The sequence below is a fragment of the Bos grunniens genome, chromosome 15 (genome assembly GCF_055505025.1).
Source record: "Bos grunniens cultivar Pamir isolate PY7600 chromosome 15, Bosgru_T2T1.0, whole genome shotgun sequence".
Classification (NCBI taxonomy): Eukaryota; Metazoa; Chordata; class Mammalia; order Artiodactyla; family Bovidae; genus Bos; species Bos grunniens.
This window is the reverse complement of record NC_141179.1, coordinates 48,481,894-48,506,949: the sequence shown is the minus strand read 5'-3', so window position 1 is coordinate 48,506,949 and position 25,056 is coordinate 48,481,894. Positions and strand designations below refer to the sequence as shown.

General features: G+C 39.2%; 1 protein-coding gene, 1 long non-coding RNA gene and 1 pseudogene across 2 annotated transcripts in view; 1 reads left to right on the top strand and 2 right to left on the bottom strand.

Moving 5' to 3' along the window:
* Positions 1 to 2,143, bottom strand: part of LOC147357958 (uncharacterized) — a 53,376-nt gene extending 51,233 nt beyond the window's left edge. Inside the window, exon 1 of the long non-coding RNA XR_015141543.1 lies at positions 1,958 to 2,143. This is a non-coding gene — a long non-coding RNA (uncharacterized LOC147357958). The remainder of the gene's footprint in view (positions 1 to 1,957) is intronic.
* On the top strand, positions 2,059 to 20,596 carry LOC147357957 (tripartite motif-containing protein 5-like). Its single transcript, XM_086338402.1, has 8 exons — positions 2,059 to 2,322; positions 11,677 to 12,159; positions 12,732 to 12,827; positions 13,782 to 14,012; positions 17,401 to 17,423; positions 18,642 to 18,742; positions 19,022 to 19,048; positions 19,264 to 20,596. Exons 2-8 carry the CDS (start codon positions 11,737 to 11,739, stop codon positions 19,896 to 19,898), a joined length of 1,536 nt encoding a protein of 511 aa, XP_086194528.1. The 5' UTR covers positions 2,059 to 2,322; positions 11,677 to 11,736; the 3' UTR covers positions 19,899 to 20,596.
* Positions 20,597 to 22,492: 1,896 nt separating this feature from the next.
* Positions 22,493 to 22,615, bottom strand: LOC147357956 (U2 spliceosomal RNA; annotated as a pseudogene).
* Positions 22,616 to 25,056: the final 2,441 nt, after the last annotated feature.

Below are 25,056 nucleotides of genomic sequence, written 5' to 3'. Positions count from 1 at the left end.
TATTGACAAATGACCCTCCAGCGCCACTGATGCTGTTTCATTTACTGGAATGCTCAGTTCTCCAGTTCAGGAGGAAGTACCTAGTTATGAGAAACTGAGGAGCTGGATTTTTGTATACAACAGAAAAGATCTGCACACAGAGGGGCATTCCCTTTTATCAGGGACCCCTGGATTTCCCTGGTAACTCAGCTGGTGAAGAATCCAACTGCAATGCAGGAGACCTTGGTTCGATTGGGAAGATGCACCAGAGAAGGCAATGGCTACCCACTCCAGTATTCTGGCCTGGAGAATTCCATGGACAGAGAAGCCTGCCAGGCTACAGTCCCTGAGGTTGCAAAGAGTTAGCCATGAATGAGTGACTTTCACTGGCCCCAGAAGTGAAGCCCTTTCCTGAAAAGAATATGACACTTATAAGTTTTTCCCCGTCACATGTTCTTTTCTTGGTTAAAGACTGAAGAAGGTGCCTGGAAGCTCCTCACTGGTGCTGGGAAAACTGTATAACTGCACACATGAGATGAGAACCGAACACTTCCTCCCACCATATACAAAGGTAAACTCAAGATAGATTAAAGGCCTAAATGTAAGTCCTGAAACCATAAAGCTCATAGAAGAGAACATAATTAGACACTGTTTCACATAAATCACAGCAATATATTTTTGGATTTATATCCAAAGGCAAAGGAATAAAAGCAGAAGTAAACAAATAGGACTGAATTAAAAGCATTTACACAGTGAAAGAAACATTTGACAAAATGAAGATATACTGAATGGGAGATAATTTGCAACTGAGATAAATAATACCGGGTTAATATCCAAAATTTTAAACAGTTCATACAACTCAATATTAAAAAAAAAACCCAAAATATCACTGTTTGGCTCATTCTGGTAATTGCTGCTTATCTGTGTCATTATCTTTATTATAGTTCACCTCTGCCCAGAAAAAACACAGCATATTTTCTTTACTGTATTATTCAAGGTACTTCAGAGAAACAGAATACCTATTTCTATATCTATTGTCATCATGAATATTTATTTGAAGATTCTTTAATGTAAGGAATTGGCTCACATAATTACACACCATGAGAAATTCCATTCCTGCCGTCTGCAAGCTGGAAATCTATGTAACTCAGTCCAATTCCGAAGCTTGAGGCCACAGTACAGTCTAGTCTAAACGCAATAGAAGAGCTGCCTCTCAGCTCAAGTAGGCAGGCAGGAACAGGAAGAACAAATTCTTCCTTCTTCCACATGTTTGTTCTTTCCAGATCCCTCAACAAATTGAATGGTGATGCTCACCCACCCTGGAAAAAGCAAACTACTTTACTGAGTCCACAGATCTAATTCTAATCGCATCTGGAAACGACACCCACACAGACACATCTAGAAACAGTCTGACACAAAGAATCAGTTGGTGTTAACACACAAAACTAATTTTACAGCTTCATTTTATAAGATCCTAAGGATTATATGTTAAATAGTATTAGATGTCATTGTTCAACAAACAACCCTCCTACAGTTTACTCTTTCTCAAGCTGTTTAGTAAAAGTGTCATTTTGCCACATAGCATCCAGCTTCTGAATGTCAGCATCAGTGAACGACCACTCTGTGATCACCTCTCTAACTGACCACCTGAGTGATTTCAGGTTTGTTGAGCCATTTCCTCTAACATGACCTAATAGGACAGACTGGCCAGATTCCCTACTTCAGCTGGTGAACTGTAAAGAGCAAGTCATGCTGCTGCCTCAAGGGAGTCCTCAGTGGGGGTCTTCACAGGGGTAAAGGGGGTACTTTACTCCTGCATCTGACAGCTCTTTAGTAAGGAAACAAGACAAGGTGGGTATGTGAAATTGCATTGCTTAGGAAGCCTAAGTTTTACAAAGGACTGATTATTTTGAAGAGACTTGGGAATAGCTTCTCAGAGAAGAGCTGAGATAGGAGTAAAAAGCACTCACTGACTCACCGAGCGCAGGCACAAAAGCCTCCTTAGTTTCCAGAGGCCCCTTGTGGATGTCTCTTACTGGCCTATAGTTTCTCTTCTGCTTTCCTGCCCAAACTCCACCCACTAGAATTTTACTTTGTTTCCTTCAGGCACTGGCCTATAGTTTCTCTCCTCCTTTCTTGCCCAAACTGCACCCACTAGAATTTTACTTTCAGTTTCCTTCAGGCCCCTGGTGAGGCGCGGAATCCTGAACACATATGTCCAAAACATGTGTTTACTCTTCTCCAAGGAATAACAACTTCTTCATTCATAACTGAGGATACCTAAAATGGTTTGTGGAGGGCAGAATTTGAAAGATACACAAGAAAAAAACGGAATCTGCTTAGGTGAGTTTTATTTGTTGTCTGCAAGCTGTTCTAAAGGGGGAAAGGCTCAGCTTGCAGGCTTCCTGGTTAGACAGCTGACTGAAGATCAGTCTGGGGGAGGGGAATTCTTAGGAGAAAGGTGATTGGAAGAAAAGAAAGGCTTTGTTTGTTCCCTGGAGGGACTGTTTATTTCTGTAGGCTGAATCTACCCACAGAGCCTTTGTATTTTGTAAGTACGAATTGAACATGCTGAGAACAGCCAGAATCTTTGGTCTTTCAGAGTTAGAAAGCCCCTTTCCTCAATAACAGGTCAAAGGCCAAAGGGTCTTTCTTCCCATCCTGATATTTTCTTTTCTATCAGTGTAGAAATATAGTATTTCTGCATGGCTGTATAGATCATTTCTCATGATCTAGGCTTGCCTGTGCTTAGGAGTCGGATGCTGTGAGATCTGGCAGGCTGTGCAGCCTCCCATGAATTCTCTTGTCCAGACTCAGGGAAATGCTGCACTTCCTTACATCCCTAACCTGTTCATGCTTCTCCTTCAGCGGGATGTGCCACCCAGAAGCAGCTCAGCTGAGAGATTGGGGCAAGTAGAGCATGTGGGAAAAACTTCCAGAAGTACCATCTGGAAGCATCTAATTTCTAGTAACAGTGACATCTAACTTTAAGTTTTAAAGACTTGTTACTTGATTGTTACTAAGGATATCAAAAGATATTAGAGAAGTATTCTTATACCACATCATGAGACCTATGAGGGAAGTTAAGTTAGAATTTATCTACCTTCCTCTTTCCTATAGAAGGTACAGCTGTACCCACTGTAGTCAAGGCACAAAAACGAAAGTCAAATCTCTTTTCTCACCATAACTTCTTCTCTGTTGACCAAATCTTATTTGGACATTATCACTTCTGCTACAAATTCCTTGTCACCCTCTCAGCCACAGTCAGTGTTAGAAACATCTTCTGAATTCATACAGTGAACCTCTGTCATGGTAATTCCTACATGATTTTCAAATAGATTTGTTACTTTACTGCTTCAGGTTTTATTTTGCAAGTGTTGTAAGTAGTTTATACTATATAATAGTAGAAAACTGTCTAGCACATAAAACAAAGCACAATTTCACTTTCCAATTTGATTTACAAAAATGATGGTTTCCCGTGTAACATCAGGAATTTGTGGCTCTATCATATTTAGATAAATAGCTTTACTGCAGTCACAGAAGAAGAAATTTCTGCTTATAAATTTCCTGTTTGGATTTTTACATAATTATTGCAGTTTTATGTCCTTTTTTGTGGATTTGTAGTTGGTACCTCTGAGATATTGTGAGTTTGTATTCTCATGAGCTCAAGTGTCAGATGACTAACCTGTAAGGTGGAATCACCTGAAGTTTTTCTCAGGCAGATGTGACTCATGTTCCCACATCTGTCTTCCTGCTTGTCAGGGAGACATTGGGTCACTGTTTAGGTAGTGGTGGGGTATCATTCTTCATATGTAAGAAGTAGTATCTTCTGTATCTATTGTGGCAATCACTGTTTTGATATTAGCTCTTATCTCTGCTGAGAAAATAAATTCTGCCACCCCATGTGGCAGAATTTGAATGGCAGAACATGAATGCATGTTCTAATCCTCCCTTCTCGATAGGTTCTCAATGCAGCTGAGCATCAGTTGGATCTTGAATGCGTTGAGATATAACTGGAGGCCTCTCACCAGATTTGAATCACAGTTTTAGTCATAGATTTGAATAATGTTGACCTTTGATCTTATTCAGCAGAGAGTGATCTGGGGTACTTGAACTTTGCAGTCAGTGGCAAAGTGCATATTTTCAGTCTCTGTAACATTAGCTGGATTATATTTCTGGTTCACTTTCAGCCTCATCTTTTTTTAATGTATTTATTTATATAATCATTAGAGGCTAATTACTTTACAATTTTGTGGTGGATTTTGCCATACATCGATATATCAGCCACGGGTGCACATGTGTACCCCGCCATTTTGAACCCCCCTCCCACCTGCCTCCCACCCCATCCAGAGGGCTGTCTGTCTTACACATAGAATTGTTACTGTCTTTCTAAGTTCCATATATATGTGTTAATATACTGTATCAGTGTTTCTCTCTTTCTGACTTACTTCACTCTGTATATTAGGCTCCGGTTTCCTCCACCTCATTAGAACTGACTCAAATGCATTCTTTTTAATAGCTGAGTGATATTCCATTGTGTATATGTACCACAACTTCCTTATCCATTCGTCTGCTGATGGAATTCTAGGTTGCCTCTGTGTCCTAGCTATTGTAAACAATGCTGCAATGAACATTGGGGTACATGTGTTTCTTTCAATTCTGATTTCCGCAGTGTGTATGCCCAGCAGTGGGATTGCTGGGTCATATGGCAGTTGTATTTCCAGTTTTTTAAGGAATCTCCACACTGTTCTCCATAGTGGGTATACTAGTTTGCATTCCCACCAACCGTGTAAGAGGGTTCCCTTTTCTCCACACCTCTCCAGCATTTATGGTTTGTAGACTTTGACTCAGCCTCATCTTTATCAGGATCCTTCATGTAGGATGAACATGGCACAGCTGGAGAGTTTCAGTAAGTCTCAGTTTAACTCTGTGCAGGCTGTATAGCTTTCATTCCCTTGTTCAGAGTGAACAGAGACTTATTAGCTGTCTCACACTGGAGATCTTTCTTTTGTCATCAAACTATAGCAGCCATTAAGACAGGAATATCATTTGAGAGCTTCCCTTTCTTGTTTGCTGCTTCATCGTCCCCTTTGCCTGGAACCTCTGATAGACCCTCTGAGTTTAGACTATGGCCACAGGGCCATAGTGAGTCCAGGTTGAGGAATGAGCATCACAGGGCTACCACTCTGCGATACCCCCACCGACTGACCACAAGCAGTGGTTTCCAATCGGAATCACCAATCCTACCCATACAACCTCATATGATATAAATTGCCAGGTTGGCTAAGCTTAGCTGGGAGTTACAGGACAGGAGACATAGCATTGGGCACAGCTGCTTTAGTTGAGCTCTCAGAGATGTTCCTTACAGGAGGGACATTATCCCTGTCATCTCAGCTTTGTAAGGAACCATACTAGATGGATGTGTGTGAATCCACCACAGGTGAGATAAGCCTAGTTCTGTAAAGATCTGAACTCTTTGTAAATGACCATGAGCACAACTTCTAGGGACCTAAAACAGACATATTTGACAGAAGACTCACAATTCCCTTGTGAAAAATGAGATGTATGTTCATCAATCATCATTTAAATTCCATGCAAAGTCTTTCTAGCCCAAATGCACTTCATACATACCCAAATGACAGCTAGTCTTGCTGTCAACAATGTGGTCATGAAAGGCTGCTGACTTTCCACTTTGTTGTAATTCAGTAGGTTTCCCAGAAACAGAAATCATATGCAACGAAAACAGCAACAACAACAACAACAAAAACCTTAGGAAAAAAAAAAAAAGGCAATATGATCTTTATAGGAGGAAAATGTCCAGGACTGATATTAACCCTTTTTCCCACATATCTAATTCAACTCCCAGTTCTGTCCTTTACCTCCTCTCATCTCTCACTCTCACGGGCTGCCCAGAATTTCCTTCATCATCTTGTCCCTCAGGCTATCACCATCTCTCCCCTGAGCAGCTGTGCCTGCATCCTGCCTGATCTTCCCAATTCCACACTGGTTCCATTCAACATCTCACAACCCAAAGCACAGCTTGTCACGCCCTTACTCTTCTCTGATGGGAAAACGTTGATCGCTTCTCCTGACTCTCAAAAATGGGTCCCCAAATGTTACATCATTTGGGAAGTGTCATATTTAATGTCACGGCAGCCTCTTGTAACACAAGACTAGCAGTCTTCTGTATACAGCCACACTGGCGTTTTAAAACTCTTACAAGATGATACGTCTTCCACAAACAGATCATTGCTTCACCTAATACACACTTTTTCTCTTTCTCGTTTACTGTCTCCTTCATCTTCTTCAGTTTTCAGTTCAATCCTTATGTTTTTAAGTTGGAAGTTTTGGATAATTCCATATTTCGCCCCAGTCTTTGATTTCTGAACAACACATATGTCTCCCTAGTAATGTTTTCTCTATCTCTTTATATATATACAAGTGTTAGCTGCTCAGTTGTGTCTGACTCTTTGCATCCCCATGGACTGTAACCTGCCTAGCTTCTCTGTCCACGGAATTCTTCAGGCAAGCATACTGGTGTGGGTTGCCATTCTCTTCTCCAGGGAATCTTCCTGGCCCAGGGATCGAAACTGGGTCTACTGCACTGATCATAGATTCTTAACCATCTGACACACTAGGGAAGCCTGGTATATGTATATATATATAACTGAATTTTAATTTGCTATTACTTTCTAAGTGAATAGTAAGCCCATTCATTTTATTTAAACCCTATGTTTCCACTTTCTATGTATGGATATTAGTCCAATTGACAATACACAATTTTTTGGCAACAGTAATTAGTTGAATGATCTTGCCTAATATTTTGAGAATATTTTTCTCAAAAGCAACATTAATTTCATCTGTGTTTCTGTTTTCTTATGTATCTGACTCATGGGATCCTATGAATCTATTTGCACCATCTCACTCCTCGCCATCCTCATACTTTCATGTTATTAATCTCCTATCAATGTCCTTGGTTGACATATTTCTAGACCAAAATGAAATCAATATTTACACACTTGAGACTACCCAGGACCTCCTAGCTGGTCTAGGTCTCCTTACTTCTACACCCTCAGTGCCTTGTATTAATTGGGTCCATGAAGTGACCTCTGTTTGTCTTTGACTAACTCAGTGGGTTAGGAGGCCTCTCAAGGAAGACCCTGAATTCCCATTCTGTGTATTGATATATGATTTTTGTAGGTCACTATCTTTATTTTCACATCTGATAAAGGATTTTTTTTTTTTTTTTACTATCTACACAAACCTATTGTCATATATTATGGCGTGATAATAAGGGAAATCATTGCAAATATTCAACAAATGGTGGTAAGAGTTACAGTATAATAAGTCATCATAAAAGAACATGTAAAGAGAGAGTGTACTGAAGTATGAGAGAGTCATACTCCAGTCAGAATGGCCATCATTTAAAAGGCTACCAATAATAAATGCTGGAGAGGGTGTAAAGGAAGAGGGGATCCTTCTAGACTCTTGGTAGGAGTGTAAATTTTTGCAGCCACTATGGCAAAAATTATGGAGGTTTTTTAGAGTTACTGTATAATCCTATAATCCCACTCCTAGATATATATCCAGATTAAATTCTAATTCAAAAAGATGCATGCACCACCCCAGTACTCATTGCAGCAGTATTTACAATAGCCAAGATATGGAAGCAGCCTAAATGTCCATCAACAGATAAATAAAGAATACATACAACGGAATAGTAATCATAAAAAAGGATGAAATAATGTCATTTGCAGCAACATGGATGGACCTAGAGATTATTATATCCAGTGAAGTAAGACAGAAAGAGAAAGAGAAATATTGTGATATCACCTATATTTGGAATCTAAAAAAAATGATACAAATAAATTTATTTACAAAACAGAAATAGACTCATAGACATAGAAAACAAACTTATGGTTACCAAAGGGGATGGGTAAGGGAAACAAATTAGGAGTTTTGAATTAACATATAAAACCTACTATACTTAAAATGGGTAAACAAGGGTTTCCTATATAGCACAGGTAACTATACTCAATGTCTTATAATAAACTTTAATGGGAAAAGAATATGAGAAAGAATATATATACATGTATCTGTGTGTGTGTGTGTGTGTGTATATATATATATATATATATATATACATACAGAAGTAGATTTAAGGGCCTAGATCTGATAGATAGAGTGCCTGATGAACTATGGACTGAGGTTCGTGACATTGTACAGGAGACAGGGATCAAGACCATCCCCATGGAAAAGAAAAGCAAAAAAAGCAAAATGGCTGTCTGGGGAGGCCTTACAAATAGCTGTGAAAAGAAGAGAAGTGAAAAGCAAAGGAGAAAAGGAAAGATATAAACATCTGAATGCAGAGTTCCAAAGAATAGCAAGAAGAGATAAAAAAGCCTTCTTCAGTGATCAATGCAAAGAAATAGAGGAAAACAACAGAATAGGAAAGACTAGAGATCTCTTCAAGAAAATCAGAGACACCAAAGAAACATTTCATGCAAAGATGGGCTCGATAAAGGACAGAAATGGTATGGACCTAACAGAAGCAGAAGATATTAAGAAGAGATGGCAAGAATACACAGAAGAACTGTACAAAAAAGATCTTCATGACCCAGATAGTCACGATGGTGTGATGACTGACCTAGAGCCAGACATCCTGGAATGTGAAGTCAAGTGGGCCTTAGAAAGCATCACTAAGAGCAAAGCTAGTGGAGGTGATGGAATTCCAGTTGAGCTATTTCAAATCCTGAAAGATGATGCTGTGAAAGTGCTGCACTCAATATGCCAGAAAATTTGGAAAACTCAGCAGTGGCCACAGGACTGCAAAAGGTCAGTTTTCATTCCAATCCCAAAGAAAGGCAATGCCAAAGAATGCTCAAACTACCACACAATTGCACTCACTTCACATGCTAGTAAAGTAATGCTCAAAATTCTCCAAGCCAGGCTTCAGCAATATGTGAACTGTGCACTTCCAGATGTTCAAGCTGGTTTTAGAAAAGGCAGAGGAACCAGAGATCAAATTGCCAACATGCGCTGGATCATTGGAAAAGCAAGAGAGTTCCAGAAAAGCATCTATTTCTGCTTTATTGACTATGCCAAAGCCTTTGACTGTGTGGAACACAATAAACTGTGGAAAATTCTGAAAGAGATGGGAATACCAGACCACCTGATCTGCCTCTTGAGAAATTTGTATGCAGGTCAGGAAGCAACAGTTAGAACTGGACATGGAACAACACACTGGTTCCAAATAGGAAAAGGAGTTCGTCAAGGCTGTATATTGTCACCCTGCTTATTTAACTTATATGCAGAGTACATCATGAGAAATGCTGGACTGGAAGAAACACAAGCTGGAATCAAGATTGCCGGGAGAAATATCAATAACCTCAGATATGCAGATGACACCACACTTATGGCAGAAAGTGAAGAGGAACTCAAAAGCCTCTTGATGAAGGTGAAAGTGGAGAGTGAAAAAGTTGGCTTAAAGCTCAACATTCAGAAAACGAAGATCATGGCATCCGGTACCATCACTTCATGGGAAATAGATGGGGAAACAGTGAAAACAGTGTCAGACTTTATTTTTCTGGGCTCCAAAATCACTGCAGATGGTGACTGCAGCCATGAAATTAAAAGACACTTACTCCTTGGAAGGAAAGTTATGACCAACCTAGATAGCATATTCAAAAGCAGAGATATTACTTTGCCAACAAAGGTTCGTCTAGTCAAGGCTATGGTTTTTCCTGTGGTCATGTATGGATGTGAGAGTTGAACTGTGAAGAAGGCTGAGCGCTGAAGAATTGATGCTTTTGAACTGTGGTGTTGGAGAAGACTCTTGAGAGTCCCTTGGACTGCAAGGAAATCCAACCAGTCCATTCTGAAGGAGATCAACCCTGGGATTTCTTTGGAAGAAATGATGCTAAAGCTGAAACTCCAGTACTTTGGGCACCTCATGTGAAGAGTTGACTCATTGGAAAAGACTCGGATGCTGGGCGGGATTAGGGGCAAGAGGAGAAGGGGACAACAGAGGATGAGATGGCTGGATGGCATCACTGACTCGATGGACGTGAGTCTGAGTGAACTCCGGGAGTTGGTGATGGACAGGGAGGCCTGGCGTGCTGCAATTCATGGGGTCGCAAAGAGTCGGACACGACTGAGTGACTGATCTGATCTGATATATATGTATACACACACACACACATATACATATGCATGCCCGCCCAGTCTCAGTTGTGTCCAAATCTTTCAGATTCCATGGACTATCCTGTCAAGCTCCTCTGACCATGGGATTCTCTAGGCAAGAATGCTGGAGTGGGCTGTCACTTCCTACCCCAGAAATGTTCCTGACCCAGCGATCAAACCCATATCTCCTGCTTTGGCAGGCAGATTCTTTACCACTGTGCCACCTGGAAAGCCCTACACACAGACACACACACGTGCATGTGTGTGCATGCTTAGTCATTTCAGCTGTGTCCGACTCTTTGACACCCTATGGATTATAGCCCTCAAACTTTCTCTGTCCGTGGGATTCTCCAGACAAGAATAATGGCATGGGTTGCCATGCCCTCCTCCAGAGGATGTTCCCAACCCAGGGAATGAACCCAGAACCCTATATATATATATATATATATATATATATATATATATATATATAGGCTTCCCCTGTAGTTCAGGTGGTAAAGAATCCACCTGAAATGCAGAAGACCCTGGTTCAATTCCTGGGTTGGGAAGATTTCCTGGAGGAGGTCATGGCAACCCATTCCAGTATTCTTGCTTGGAGAATCTCCATGGAGAGAGGAGCCTAGGAGGCTACAGTCCATGTGATCGTAGAGTCGGACACAACTGAGGAACTAAGCACAGCACGGCACAGAATATATATATATATATACACACACACACACCAACACACATATTGGAAAAGGCGATGGCACCCCACTCCAGTACTCTTGACTGGCAAATCCCATGGATGGAGGAGCCTGGTAGGCTGAAGTCCATGGGGTTGCGAAGAGTCAGACATGACTGAGCAACTTCACTTTCACTTTTCACTTTCATGCATTGGAGAAGGAAATGGCAATCCACTCCAGTGTTCTTGCCTGAAGAATCCCAAGGACGGGGGAGCCTGGTGGGCTGCTGTCTATAGGGTCACACAGAGTTGGACACGACTGAAGCGACTTAGCATATATATATATATATATAATCACTTTATTGTACACTTAATACTAACACAACATTCTAAGTCAACGATACTTCCATCAAAAAAAAAAAGAGTGAGTAATACTGATACACCATGAGGAGAGAAGAGCAGGTATAAAAGCCCAAATACTTAAGTGGTTTAGGGCTTTTTACATTGAGGATGTGCTTTTAGCATGGAGGAGGAAAAGCAGGGTAGATGGTGGGTCACGCACAGATCTTAGTAAGAAAAGCTCACTAGTTTTTGTTTTGGTAAAGAAAAATAACAATTGACACATAAATAAGGATAGATGAAATTTGTCATGTGACGTGAACTGGAAATAAAATGTTTAGAATTATTATAAAAAATAATTTTACCAGGTCAAGAAGCTCTTTTTTTATGTCTCCACCTTTTATTTTTTACCCTTCAATATTTTGTTCTCGGGTCATCCTTGATTTCTAGATAACTAGTGTCATTTTACTTCTACTTTTCTTACTCTTCACTTTTAACCTTTCCAATCATTCAAGGATCTGTGAGCGAGAGAACTGGCAGAAGTCAAGACAATAAGGAGCAGGTGAGCAGCTGCCATGGCTTCAGGAATCCTGATGAACATACAGGAGGAGGTGACCTGCCCCATTTGCCTGGAGCTTCTGACAGAACCCCTGAGCCTTGACTGTGGCCACAGCTTCTGTCAAGCCTGTATCACTGCAAACAACAAGGAATCCATAATTGGCCAAGAGGGGAAGAGAAGCTGCCCTGTGTGCAGAGTTAGTTTTGAGCCTGGGAACCTGCGGCCTAACAGGCATGTGGCCAATATAGTGCAGAGGCTCCGAGAGGTTAAGGTGAGCCCAGAGGTGGAGCAAGAGAGAAATCTCTGTGCTCACCATGGAGAGAAACTCCAGATCTTCTGTGAGCAGGATGGGAAGGTCATTTGTTGGCTTTGTGAGCGATCTCAGGAGCACCGAGGTCACAACACATTCCTCATGGAGGACATTGCGCCAGAGTACCAGGTAAGAGACCAGAATGGAGGAAAAAAACAGAGCAGGAAATGGTACTTGAGGGAAATCTCTACTTTGCATTGGACTTTAATTACCTGGCTACCAGGGACTTGAGGCCTGTGATCTCTTTTCTTCGTATACCTACCTTCTCACATGTGAAGAAAATTTCTGTGCATTCCACCCAAGTATAAGCAAACAAATGGACTCTTAGGCAGAAGTAGACATTCATGTTCCTTGTGCTATTGCATGCACATCGGGGGCCATGAGAAACTCTCATTACCCTTTTGAACATGATAGGTAACTAGGACACTGGGTGGGTTGAGCTGTAAGTTTTTCTTTCTTACAGAATCGAGTTTCTTCCAGAACAAAGAGAACCAGTCTTCTCTTGGTGAGGGAGCAGTGACTCCTATATCTTGAGTCTCAAAGAACACATTCAACATCAAGGTCTTCTTCCAAGTCACAGATTCTAGTCACTTTCACATTTTTTGTAAAGTCTCTTCTCTTTGAAAATCAGCCTTATTTATCCACTATAGTGTTGCTGAGAAAGCCCATATCTTGACACTGGTGTGATTCTTTTCTCACAGAAAAAGCTCCAATCATGTCTGCAGAGGCTGAAGGGGAAAAAACAGGAAGCTGAGGAGTTGGAAATTAAAGTCAGAGAAGAGATGTCTACTTGGAAGGTATGAGGAGAGACTTCCTGAGAAAGTTAGACAGGTATCTATGCAGGACCTTGGGTTGGTCACAAGGAGCTGCCTTTTACTTTGTACCATGACAGTTAAGTCATTTGGCTCATCCTTTTCTTCAGCCGTCCCGTAATCAGTGTGGTATTAAAAAGTGACCATATCACAAATAAACATAAATACTGGAGGGGGAGTTTTATAGAGAGGGCCTCTCTGATGAGGATGGCTAGGGAATTTTTTATTCCATTCTTATCAAGTTTATTAGTCTTCTCAGGGAGATATCTGACAATGGCTCATGGTTCTGTCCTCAGTGTTCAACTTTTTGGGAGAGGGTGGTGGGAGGAGGTCAGGAGTATTGGAGGGAGGCATGAGCATCCTGGACAGATGTGTGAAGGCTGCCCACACCCAGAGATCCCTTTTGGCTCTGAGTTGTCCTCAACAGTGCAGACTTGGGACAATTATTTTGAAATATGGTGTAGAGAAAAAATATATAAACAACGTCAGCTACCCCCAGTATTGCTTTCCTCTTTCTATTTCACTTCCTTGTGGACTTCTCTGATAGATCAATTGGTGAAGAATTCGCCTGCAATGCAGGAGACCCCAGTTCAATTCCTGGGTTGGGAAGGTCCCCTGGAGAAGGGATAGGCTACCCACTCCAGTATTCTTGGGTTTCCCTTATACTCAGCTGGTAAAGAATCCACCTGCAATGTGGGAGACCTGGGTTCAATCCCTAGGTTGGGAAGATTCCCTGGAGAAAGGAAAGGCTACCCACTCCAGTATTCTGGCATAGAGAATTCCATGGACTGTGTAGCCCATGATGTTGTGAAGAGTCAGACATGACTGAGAGACTTTCACTCCTTGGGGGAACTTCCCAAGCAGAAGAGTTATTTTTCTGGCTCCCAGTCCCAGGCCAGTGGTCCAAGTACCTCTCTCTGTCTTTTTTCATTCCTGAAGATTCAAATAGAAAATGAGATACAAAATGTCCAGGGAAAGTTTACACAACTAAGACAAATCCTGGACAGTGAGGAGATGAAGGAACTGAGAAAGCTGAAGGATGAGTTGGGAGTTATTCTCAAAGAGCTGGCAGAATCTGAGAATGATCTGGTCCAAGAGAAGCTGTTGGTGAGCAATCTCATCTCAGATGTGGAGCGCCATTTGCAGGGATCAACAATGGAGCTGCTGCAGGTAAGACTTGGAAAAGAACCCTGAGGCATGAGCAAAATATGTTCCTGTGATCCTTCTGATGCCCTCGCGGAGGTTGCTTTGACCCTGCAATATACCTTCTCTGCATCTATTTCAGAGGTTGTAAGAATAACTGAATTATTCAATGTAAGAATAACAAGGGAAAGTTCTATTTTTATTGTTATCAAGCTCATTGCAAACATTTCACCGTCTAGAGATTATTTATTGTGTTCAGTGATTTTCCATAAGCCCCTGTTTTCTGTGGGCCAATGCTAAACATTTATCAAGTACCTTTTCATGATTCAGATTATCACAGACAAATTCACTTCAGATTCCAAGAAGTTTTTTTTCCTCAGTGTGTTGAGATTGTCTACCTTTTTTCTGTTTTTGAAGACAGTTTATGAAGAACTGCTATTTATCTTTAAATACTCCATATAATTTACCAGCATTGCCATTTCACTCTGGGTTTTTCTTATTGGAAAAGTTTAAAATATACATTTTTTTTTGCTTTCTTTTTTACTTGTACTAAGATTATTTAGATTTTTGCAATCTGTTAGTCCTTTATTGTATATTTTTGTAGGAATTTGTCTATCCTAAGTTGTCTGGTTTCTAAACATAAAGTTAGTTATAACAATTGCTTATTGTCCTTTAATTTCTATAGTACTCAGAGCGAAGTCCCTTTTTGTATTCCAGATTTTGCTCTTTCATTTTTTTCCCTACTCCTTTTAGTTATTTTTGTCAATTATATTAATTTTTTTTCAAAAGCATTGTTTCATTGATTTTGTTTATTTTGTAAATTTTCTTATGCATTTATTTCTGCTCTCACATTTATTGGTTTCTTTGTGTGTTTGTACTCTTTTGTGTGTGCATGTGTGCATGTGTAATGTGTGCACTGTTTTTTAATAACCTTTCTTAGTAGATCACTGATTTGAGAGCATCTTAATAATATAAGCAGCAGTGTCTTAGTTTTTTTCCATTCATTTTGATTTAGTGTTTGTTTTTATTCAGATAAACTTATTTTCCAATTTCCTATGCAATTTCTTATTGTTGAAAAGTAGATATTTGAAGGTGTGTTGTTAATTACTAATCCTTGGTGATTTGTGAATTTTACTTCTGCTGTAGATTTCAAATTTAATTCAATTGTAATCAGAGAATATATATTTTATTCCTTTAAACTTTTAAATTCACTGATGATTCTTTATGGCCTCAGATATTGTATGTCCAGAAAAATTTACATATGAAAAGATTGTATATTCTCCATTCATTGGGTGAAATGGTCTATAGATGTCAGGTCAAGTTGGTAGATTGTATTGTCCATGTCTTCTATAATTGGGTGGTTTCCATACAAACTATTCTCTCATTATTGAGAGTGAGTTGAAATCTGCAACTGCTATTGTTAAATCCTGCATTTTTCCTTTTAATTTTGCTAGGTGAATTTTAAAGCTCTATTGTTAGGTGTATGCACATGTATAATTGGTTTATCTTTTGATATACTAAACCTCTTATCATTATAAAATTATCCTCTCATTCGTTCATAATTTTTATTGTTTTAGAGTCAGTTTTTTTCTAATAGTAATATAAAAATTTGAAATCATTAGAGCTTGCATTATCTATAGTTTTCCTCTTTTTACTTTTGCCTGTTTGTATCTTTAGGCAAAAGTAAAAAGAGGAAAACTATAGATGATGCAAGCTCTTAATGATTTCAATTTGTATCTTTAAGTCTAAAATACATCTCTTATAAATGACAATCACTAATTCTTCCTTGTTATCCCATCCAACAATCTCTAACTGTTTAATTTGGGTATTAAGGTGATAGCTTTAATACAAATACTGATATAGCTGTATTTAAACTTCACTATTTGCTTTCTATTTGGCTACTGTAGTTTTCTTTCTTCTCTTTCTTCTTAACTAGCTGCTTTTGTGTTAAACAAATATTCCTGTCGTAAAATTTTAAGCTTTCCTATTATCTAACTGTATTAAAAAAAATTTTCCCCCCCTGTGGTTGCTCTAGTGATTACAGTGATCTACTTCACACTAAAACTAACTTATTTTCAGCAAATACAGAACCTTCCTGTAACATTGCTTTATTTCTTTCCAGCAACAACACAATGATTATTTCACTATGGACACCTGATTCTATGTAAACTAATCACTGCAGGCTTCTGAACTTTTGCTTACACTGGAGGGAAAGTTCTCTTCTGGGGTTTATATCAGGAGATTCATCTTCTCTTTAAACTGAGAATAAAGTCAGTAGAGGTGGAATGAATAGAATTGGCAAAAGACACAAGCCAGCTTCTGATGACAAGGTTTGGGCTTAAGAATTAGACTTTGACTAAATTTGCAATTGACCCCCCATCATCATTTATTTTCTCTCTACTTATTCTAATTTTACTTAATTTTTGTGATACACACAAAGAGCTTTAACCCAGAGAATTTTTATCAAAAACCACTGGTTGCTCTTCTTTTTGTTGACATGGAAGAAATAAAGCTTCATGAAAAAGAGATCAGATAAAATGGTGTATACCTATTCTAACCAATAAACTAATAATCTATTTGATGATTAAGAAGATTACATGGCTAAAACCTGTTAAGCCATGGACTAAGCAGACTCAGTATAGACTACAGTACAGATAAATGCTCTAGGTTTTGGACAGTGACTGAATGCATATTGGTAACATGCTAAAAATGGGGTACAAGAGAGGAGACAATCTGGTTGATGAATAGTAAGTTACATATTAGACATCCTAAGTTACTGATTCCTGTGACTTTTGTTTAACCGAATATATTAACAAGCATTTAAGAGACAAAGCTGAGTAAAACTAAGGCATTAGAAATCAACTGTACTTGTGTGTATGCTGGATTTAAGAGAGTGTGAGATCACTTATAGTGTATAAAATGAGATGAGAGAGACCAATACCTATAGTAATACATTTGTTTGCTTGTACGCACAACAAGTGCAGTATAAATAGCTTGAGGAATATTAGGATTATGAATTTTCTTTGATTCTCCGAAGCCTGGTTTAATGCTTGGCAAATAATAATACATGACTGTGCACTATTGTTGAATAAAGGGAAGAACTGTGAATTATTCACATCATCTCATGGGTCACCAAACTTACAAGCTTTTTGTTTTCCCCTAAATATGTCTCATCTCCAGACACTAGAAGTCTCCTTCATGCTTCTATAAGGGTCAAAGCCTTTTACCTTTTGGGAAATCTGACAACATCGCGTGTGTCTTCTGGAATGACTGGCTTCACTCTTGTCTCTGCTTTTTGGCTCTCACATTGAGACCATTTTTATTCCCACAATCGATGGCTGATGGGGATGTGAATAAGCTTGGGAAGTGGGGACACTTATTACTTTTTGACGCATGTTTTCTCTTTTCTCACTAGGATGTGAATGTTATCATAAAAAGGTATGTGTGGGAAACCAGAGATAGTCCATTTATGCTGTGAAAATAAAATAAACCCCTTACAGTTATCTGATAGCCAATTAGGATAAAACAACGCTCAAGGCAGAAAAATGGAGGATAGTCTTATTTTAAATTTCTATTCATACATCAGGGCTAGATTGTTTTATAAACATTGATAATGGACTGGATTCTATATTAAAGAATATTGGTTGTGGGAAGTTGCAGAGTTTGGGTCAGTACCAGTATTAAGAATAAGGCAATACAGTATCAGATCCCCACAACTTCATAAAATTAATTCACACTGTGTGTCAATGTGCAACTCAGGTTCCCATATTTAGTAGGTGCTTGACTTGTCATGTGAAGGTTGAGTCTTCTTTTCCCGCCAAACACTTAGAATTAGAGACAACTCCTTTATATTTTAATTTCTGCTCCCAGAAGAGATAAAAGTCCTTGTATGTTTTTCGGCTTAGGTTTCCAAAAACAGATTTGAATCTCAAGGGATATTTTGGCCCTGGACCAAACTATTGACCAATCTTGGTCACATCCTTTAGAAACCAGAACAGAAAGGTTAACATCATTGTGTCTGCATTTGCACACCTACATGGCAGCATCAAGATCTTTGCAAACACATGAAAGTCAGACTACTTTATTATTCATAATGTCTTCTTTTCCAAGGGTTTGTAATTATTCCTAGTGATTATGAAATCTCAGGGTATTCTGAGAGCCTCTCTATTGGACAGCACTCTTTGAAGATCTTGGGACTCTAGAGAGTGTTCTCATACCTACTATGTCTCAAATACCCAGGAGCCAGATTCTGCAACCTCACTTTCTGACTCCTTCCTGGAAACACATATCTGTGCAGGAAATGTTCCACAAATTATTTTTTTTAGACACCAAAGTTTTGTTTTGTTAAATCCATTGCTTCATATAATTTCATATGATCCCTAGGAGGTGGAGTGTGATGGGTTAATGATTTCATTATAGAAGGAAGAAACTCCCCTTCTGACATTTTAAGACCATCCAGGTCACACAGAGGGTACCTGGGAAGGTAGACATGAACACGTTCTTTCTTGCTCCAAGATCAGGCATCCACTCTCTTCTTTCCCAAGGTCTCCAGGAAAGACAATTCAAGCCCATAAACAGGGTGAACACATAGCAAGCCAGTGGTTTAAAGGGAAAAAAATCAATCACATTTGTGAGCATCAAATTTGTCTTCCCTAGGAGTGAAACCTTGGCTCTGAAGAAGCCAAAATCTTTCCCCAAGGAACAGAGGAGAGTGTTTCGAGCTCCTGATCTGAGAGAGATACTGCGTGTGTTTAATGGTGAGGAATGCTACCCAAGTGGGTGTAGGAGGGCCTCTTTGACGGAGGGAAAATGGGTAGGGGGCTCCAATTTCTATGTGTGGAGGAGACAGCAAAGCCCAGACACTATGTGCTAATGATTTGGTCATATTTATTGGGGGTGACCGGGGGCTTGGTTCATCCTGTCTTTCCCCAGTTCACTACCTCATCATGGCCATTCCCCTCATCTGGAAGAAAATAGGTTTCAGGGCTGACTCTATTGCTTATATTTAATATTGTGGATTTTTTTTCTCATTTCAGAGCTGACAGATGTGCAACGCTACTGGGGTAAGGAGACATCACAGTATAATCAAGCCACCCTATTCTCATCATCTTTTAGAATTTTTCATTTTCTAATAGGTCTCATGTTTTAAGACCGATGTTTTCCCTCCCAACACATGCAAACATATTACTTTTCCAGTCAAGTCATTCTAAAGATCCCTTTCAAAATGTCATAAGAAAACTACATCATTACCCTAACCCAAGCCTATATTTTTCAACAGTTCAGGTGACCCTGAATTCTCCAAGGAGTGCAAATGTTGTCATTTCTCCGGATCAGAGACAAGTGAGATATGCATCCAATGACCAACGCTCTAATGTGTATTTGAATGATAATTGTGAAGTTTTTAGTGTCCTGGGCTCCCCAGTTATCACATCAGGGAGACATTACTGGGAGGTAGACGTGTCAAAGAAACGTGCCTGGATCTTGGGGGTATGTGGTGAAAATATCATGATAGAACCACCAATATTTGGAAATTTTGGAAATGGAAATTATTCAAATGTTTTTTCAGTATATCAACCTAAAAATAGAAATTGTGGAAATTCTCAAAATGTTTATTCAAGATATCAACCTAAAAATGGCTATTGGGTCATAGGGTTAAAACATGATTCTGTATATAAAGCCTTTGAGTCTTCCTTCTCAGGTCCTGAGATTTTAACCCTCTCCCTGAGTGTTTCTCCCCATCGTATTGGGATTTTCCTAGACTATGAGGCTCGCACTGTCTTATTTCTCAATGTCACCAACCATGGGTTTCCCATTTATAAATTCTCTTCATGTTCCTTTCCTCAGAACATAGTTCCATATTTCAATCCTATGAACTGTGATGCCCCCATGACTCTGTGCTCACCAAGCTGTTGAGTCTTCTTACATTCACACTCACTCCTCTATAATGCCTCTTACTGTAAGTACATCTGACACACTTGTGCTTATCTGCAACATTCTTACCCTTTTTCCTTGCTGCCTCTCTTTTTTCTCCATTTGAACATCCTTCATTCATTAGAAGGGTGAACAATTTCCCTTGTGTCATATTTTCCCCAATATCATGTATGTGTTAGAAAATCTTAATTATTTTTCCGTACTCCTTGGTAAAATGATGGATGCCCCATAAAGAAAGAGCAGTATTGATGTAACACCTTTGCCAAATTTTACAATCTCATTTACTCTGCCACTGACTGAGAAAGTGAAAGAAAGCTTTTCAAAAACATTTGTATATTAGACATAGTATAGGAGTCCTTCACTAAAGAGTGAGTGCTGAGCTGTGTTTGAGTTTATCCATGATGCTCATGTTCATTAAGAAATTGAGGAAAAAATATCATAAATCATATGTACTAAGAATGAAAGTTTTGTGTTCAGAGTGTCTAAGTTCAAGCCCTGTCTCTACATTTTAGAAGTGTAAACTTAAATAGCATATTTAAGCGATATGTTTATTTTCTTAAAATAATCTTGTTATAAAATTGTACCATACACAAGATCATTGTGAAAAAATAAATGCAACTCAGTGTAAAGCATATAACTGTCTCAATAATAAATATTTTATCTTTTAATTACTAAACAAAGAACCTATATCAGTGTCTCATTAAACAGATTTGTTCCTTCAGGAATACTACGGTTCTTTTCACTGAAGTCTCATTTTTCAGATCCTAGATTCCTTTGTGCTGCGTCAAGACTACTCTAGCTCTTCCTGCCATAGAAAAGTGTGTGTGTGTGTGTGATCACAGAATTTTATTATAATTCTTATGTTTCTACATAATAGCTCTTATCAAGTAAACTAAACTCTATGGAGTTCAGTTTCTCATTTAAAAAATCACCTGATTAATATTGTGAAAATTAAACAATACAACATTTGCAATAACTTCTGTAATTTCAAGCCCATAAAGGGAAGCCCAGTATAAATGTCTATTCCTTTTTGTTTCCTTCTCACTGTGATTGAAATAAATCATTTTCAGAATGCATGTTACTTTATTTTCCACATTATTTCTTTGTTTTTAGAAACAGAATAAATTGATTGAAGAATTGCAATTTTTTCTCAGTCTTACCTAATTGCTAAATAAATGTTTTTGGATAGCCACATTGTCTCACATTTTAAACATTTTCTGTAGTAATACTATTTCATTGAAGTTGAATTTTACTTTGTGGTCTGTTTGAAAGTGCAAGTCACTCGGTTACGTGCAACTCTTTGCGACCCCATGGACTATAGCCTGCCAGGCTCCTCTGACCATGGAATACTTCAGGCCAGAATACTGGAGTGGGTAGCCATTCCCTTCTCCAGGGGATCTTCTTGACTCATGGATCGAACCCAGGTCTCCTGCATTGTAGGCTGATTCTTTTCTGTCTGAGCCACCAGAGAAACCCATGGTCTGTTTGTCCAGCTTTAAAAAATTCACAGTGATTACATTCCTAGTGATACATTAATACTCTAAAGTATAGTCATGGGATCTCTTAACAGTGGTGTAGATAAATGTTTTCTGAGCCCTGGTCAGACTTTTGCATTGAGGTGAAAGTTCACAAGAAGGAAGAGAAAAGTCTGCTATCTTCCTTTAGTGAGATTAGAGAAGGAATTATTTCTGAAATGAATATTCTTTCAGGGACTGATGGAATCCCCATGTCTTTTGGAGTTTTTTCCCCAGTCTTCCTCCAACCAAATCATAGTTCATTTTTTTCTTTCTCAAGAAATAAAATGGATTATCTGTTTAAGCTATCACTGCTTTTATTCCTGTTTGTTCTCAGGAATTCTCAACTTTCTCATTTTAGGAAGACCTTTGATGAGAGAAGGGTTATCAAGGAGAACTTTTCCAGTGTTTCTCTTTGTGTGTGTGTGTGTGTGTGTGTGTGTGTGTGTGTTTGTATGCACACTCAATATCTTAGTACTGATTCTTGAAAACAGAAAAAAATTGGGCTTTTAAATTTTCCCTTTGACCTCTGCCTTTCTATCTGCCCACTGCTACTATGACTAAAATTCTGACTTACTAGGAAAATTTTGTACTTTTGAATTATTGACAAATGACTGTCCAGGGACATTGATGCCTTTTCTTTTACTGGAATGCCCCGTTCTCCAGTTCAGGATCAAGTGCCTAGTTATGAGAAAATGAAAATCTGAATGTCTACATACAAAAGAAAAGATCGGTTCACCGTGTGACACTCACTTTCTCACAGAGGTTCCTGACCCCAGAAATGAAGCCACCTTCTGCTGAAAAGAATAGAAATCGATAAGTTTCTCCCAGTTACAGATTCTCTTCTCAGGAAAAGACTAAAAAATGTGTCTTGGAATTTCATCCATGACTGATGCTGAGAAAACTAGACAGTTATATGTAAGAGGATAGAGTTGAACATTTCCTCAGACCGCATACAAAAGTAAATTAAAAATGCATTAAAGCCCTAAATGTAAGCCCTGAAACCATAAAACTCCTAAAAGAGAATGTAGGTAAGACAGTTTTTCATAACAAATCATTGCAATATGTTTTTGAATCTGTCTCTTTTTTTTTTTTTTTTCAGTCCTCAGATAGAGGACGTATCAGATATTAAACTGATAAGAACAGATACTACACTTGATCTTAGCCAAAAGGCCGAGAAGCGATCTGAATCTGTCTCTTAAGGCAAAAGAAATAGAAGCAAAAACAAAAAAAGAATGAGACCTAATTAAAAGCTTCTGCACAACAAGCAAAACAATTGGCCAAATGAAAGGACAACATATGGAAAGGGAGAAAATATTTGCAAATGATATGACCACTAGGGGTTAATATCAAAATTTATGAATAGCTCATAGAACTCAACATCAAGAAAACCAAGACCCCAGTAACAAATCAATAGAAGCCTGGAATAGACATTCTTCTAAATAAGACATAGATTTCTAACAGGTACATGAAAAATTTCTTAACATTGCTAATCATCAGGTTTGATTTTCATCAAACCTACAAAGAAATATCACCTAACATCTGTCAAAATGACTGTCATCAAAAACAGCACAAATACAAAGAGAAAATAAATAGCAAAATACCAAATGTTGGTGAGGAGGAAGGAAAAACAGGGAACACTGGTACAGTATTGATGAAATTTTTAATTGGTGTAGGCCTTATAGAAACCTTACAGAGGTTCTTCTTAATATTTACACACTCCAACAGAATCAAAGTTTAAAAAAAAAAATAAAGTGGATCAGGGATATCTGCTCTCATCCCTACTTGTTCCCCAGAATTCCCAGTTTCTTTAACTTTGGACGTCCTTTGATATGACAAGAGATTCTCAGGAGGATTTTTTCCCGTTTCTGTGTCTGTATGTGTATGCACACACTCATATCTTAGCTCTCATTCCTTCAACAAATTGGATGATGTCCAACCAACTTGGGGAAAGCAAACTACTGAGTCTTCAGCTGCAAATCTAATCTCGTCTGTAAACAACACACTCACAGACACACCCAGAAAGAGTGTCTAATCTGGGCACCCAGTGACTAGTCTTGCTGACATGTGTGCTCAGTTGTGTCTGACTCTTTGCCACCCCTTCGATGGTAGCCTGCCAGGCTTCTCTGTCCATGAAATTTTCCAGGCAAGAATACTGGAGTGGGTTGCCATTTCCTACTCCAGAGGATAGTCCCAATACAGGGATTGAACCCATGTCTCCTGGGTCTCCTGAATAGGCAGACAGATTCTTTACCACTGAGCTACCTGGGAAGCCCTTTGTTGACACATAAAATTAACCATCTCACTAATTTTCCTACTTTATCATTATTATGTTAAGGTCATAAGGATTATATGTTAAATAATATTAGATGACATTGCCCAATAAATGACACTCCTACAGTTTCATTTTTCTCAGCCTATTTAGGAAAAGTGTCAATTTGGTCATATCACATCCATCTCCTGAAAGTCGGCATCAGTGAACAACTGCTCTGTGATTGCCCCTCTGACCGACCATCTGAGTGATTTCAGATTTGTTGAGCCATTTCCTCTAACATGACCTAACAGGATAGACCGGCCAGATTCACTTACTTCAGCTTATGGACATGGGCCGGGGAAGAGCACAGCAGTGTTGCTGCCTCAGGGAAATCCTCAGTGTGGGTCTTCACTGGGGTAAAGGGGGGTAATTTACTCTTTCCTCCAGACAGCTTATTAGTAAGGAAACAAGACAAGTTGGGTGTCTGTGAAATTAACTTGCTCAGTAAGTTAGTTTTCCAAAGGATAGAAGAGACAGGAGAACAGTTTCCAGGAGGAGAGCTGAGATAGAAAAAAACTATCACTGACCCACCAGGCTCAGGCACAAAAGCCTTGTCATTGCACATAGAACCTAAACGGAGAGCTTCTATTGGTCTGCAGTTTATCTTGTCCTTTCCTGCCCTTACTCCACACCCTTGAATTTAACTTTCATTTCCCCTCACCTTCTACTAGGAATCTTCTAGGGGCGGTCAGGCCTTTGATGTGGTGACTGAATCTTGAAAACATCTGCCCAGGTCCTGCCTTCACTCTTCTCCCAGGAATCACAACTTCTCCACTGGTGTCTGAGGATAGCTGAGTGGTTTGTACAGGACAGAGTTTGAGAGACAGAGTAGAAAAAATTAAATCTTCTTGGGTGAGTTTTATTTGTTGTGTGGAAACTGTTCTAAAGGTGGGGAAAGCCCAACTTGCAGACTTCCTGCTGAGAATGCTGACTGAAGATATGTCTGGGGAGGGGAACTATTACAAGCAGCGGGGTTGGAATAAAGCAAATGATTTTATTGTTTCTTCCTTGGAAGGGATGTTTATTTCTCAAGGCTGAATCTACCCACAGCTCCTTTCCATTCCATGAGTTTGAATTGCATCTTGCTGAAGACAGTCATTTATCTGCATGACCGTGTAGGTAAATTCTCATTCCCTAGGCTTGCCTGGGCTGGCCTGGACGCTAGGGCACAGCCTCTCATGAATTCTCTTGTCCAGACACAGGGAACTGCTGCACTTCCTTACATCCCTAACCTGTTCATCCTTCTCCTTGAGCTGGATCAGCCACCTGGAACCAGCTCAGCTGAGAGTTCAGAGGCAAGGGGAGCACATGG

Coding starts and splice junctions, on each gene's coding strand:
- LOC147357957 (XM_086338402.1), top strand. CDS start 11,737: ATGGCTTCAGGAATCCTGATGAACATACAGGAGGAGGTGACCTGCCCC. Junction 12,828..13,781: donor AAGAGATGTCTACTTGGAAG/GTATGAGGAGAG, acceptor TCATTCCTGAAG/ATTCAAATAGAAAATGAGAT. Junction 17,424..18,641: donor GTGAATGTTATCATAAAAAG/GTATGTGTGGGA, acceptor TGTCTTCCCTAG/GAGTGAAACCTTGGCTCTGA.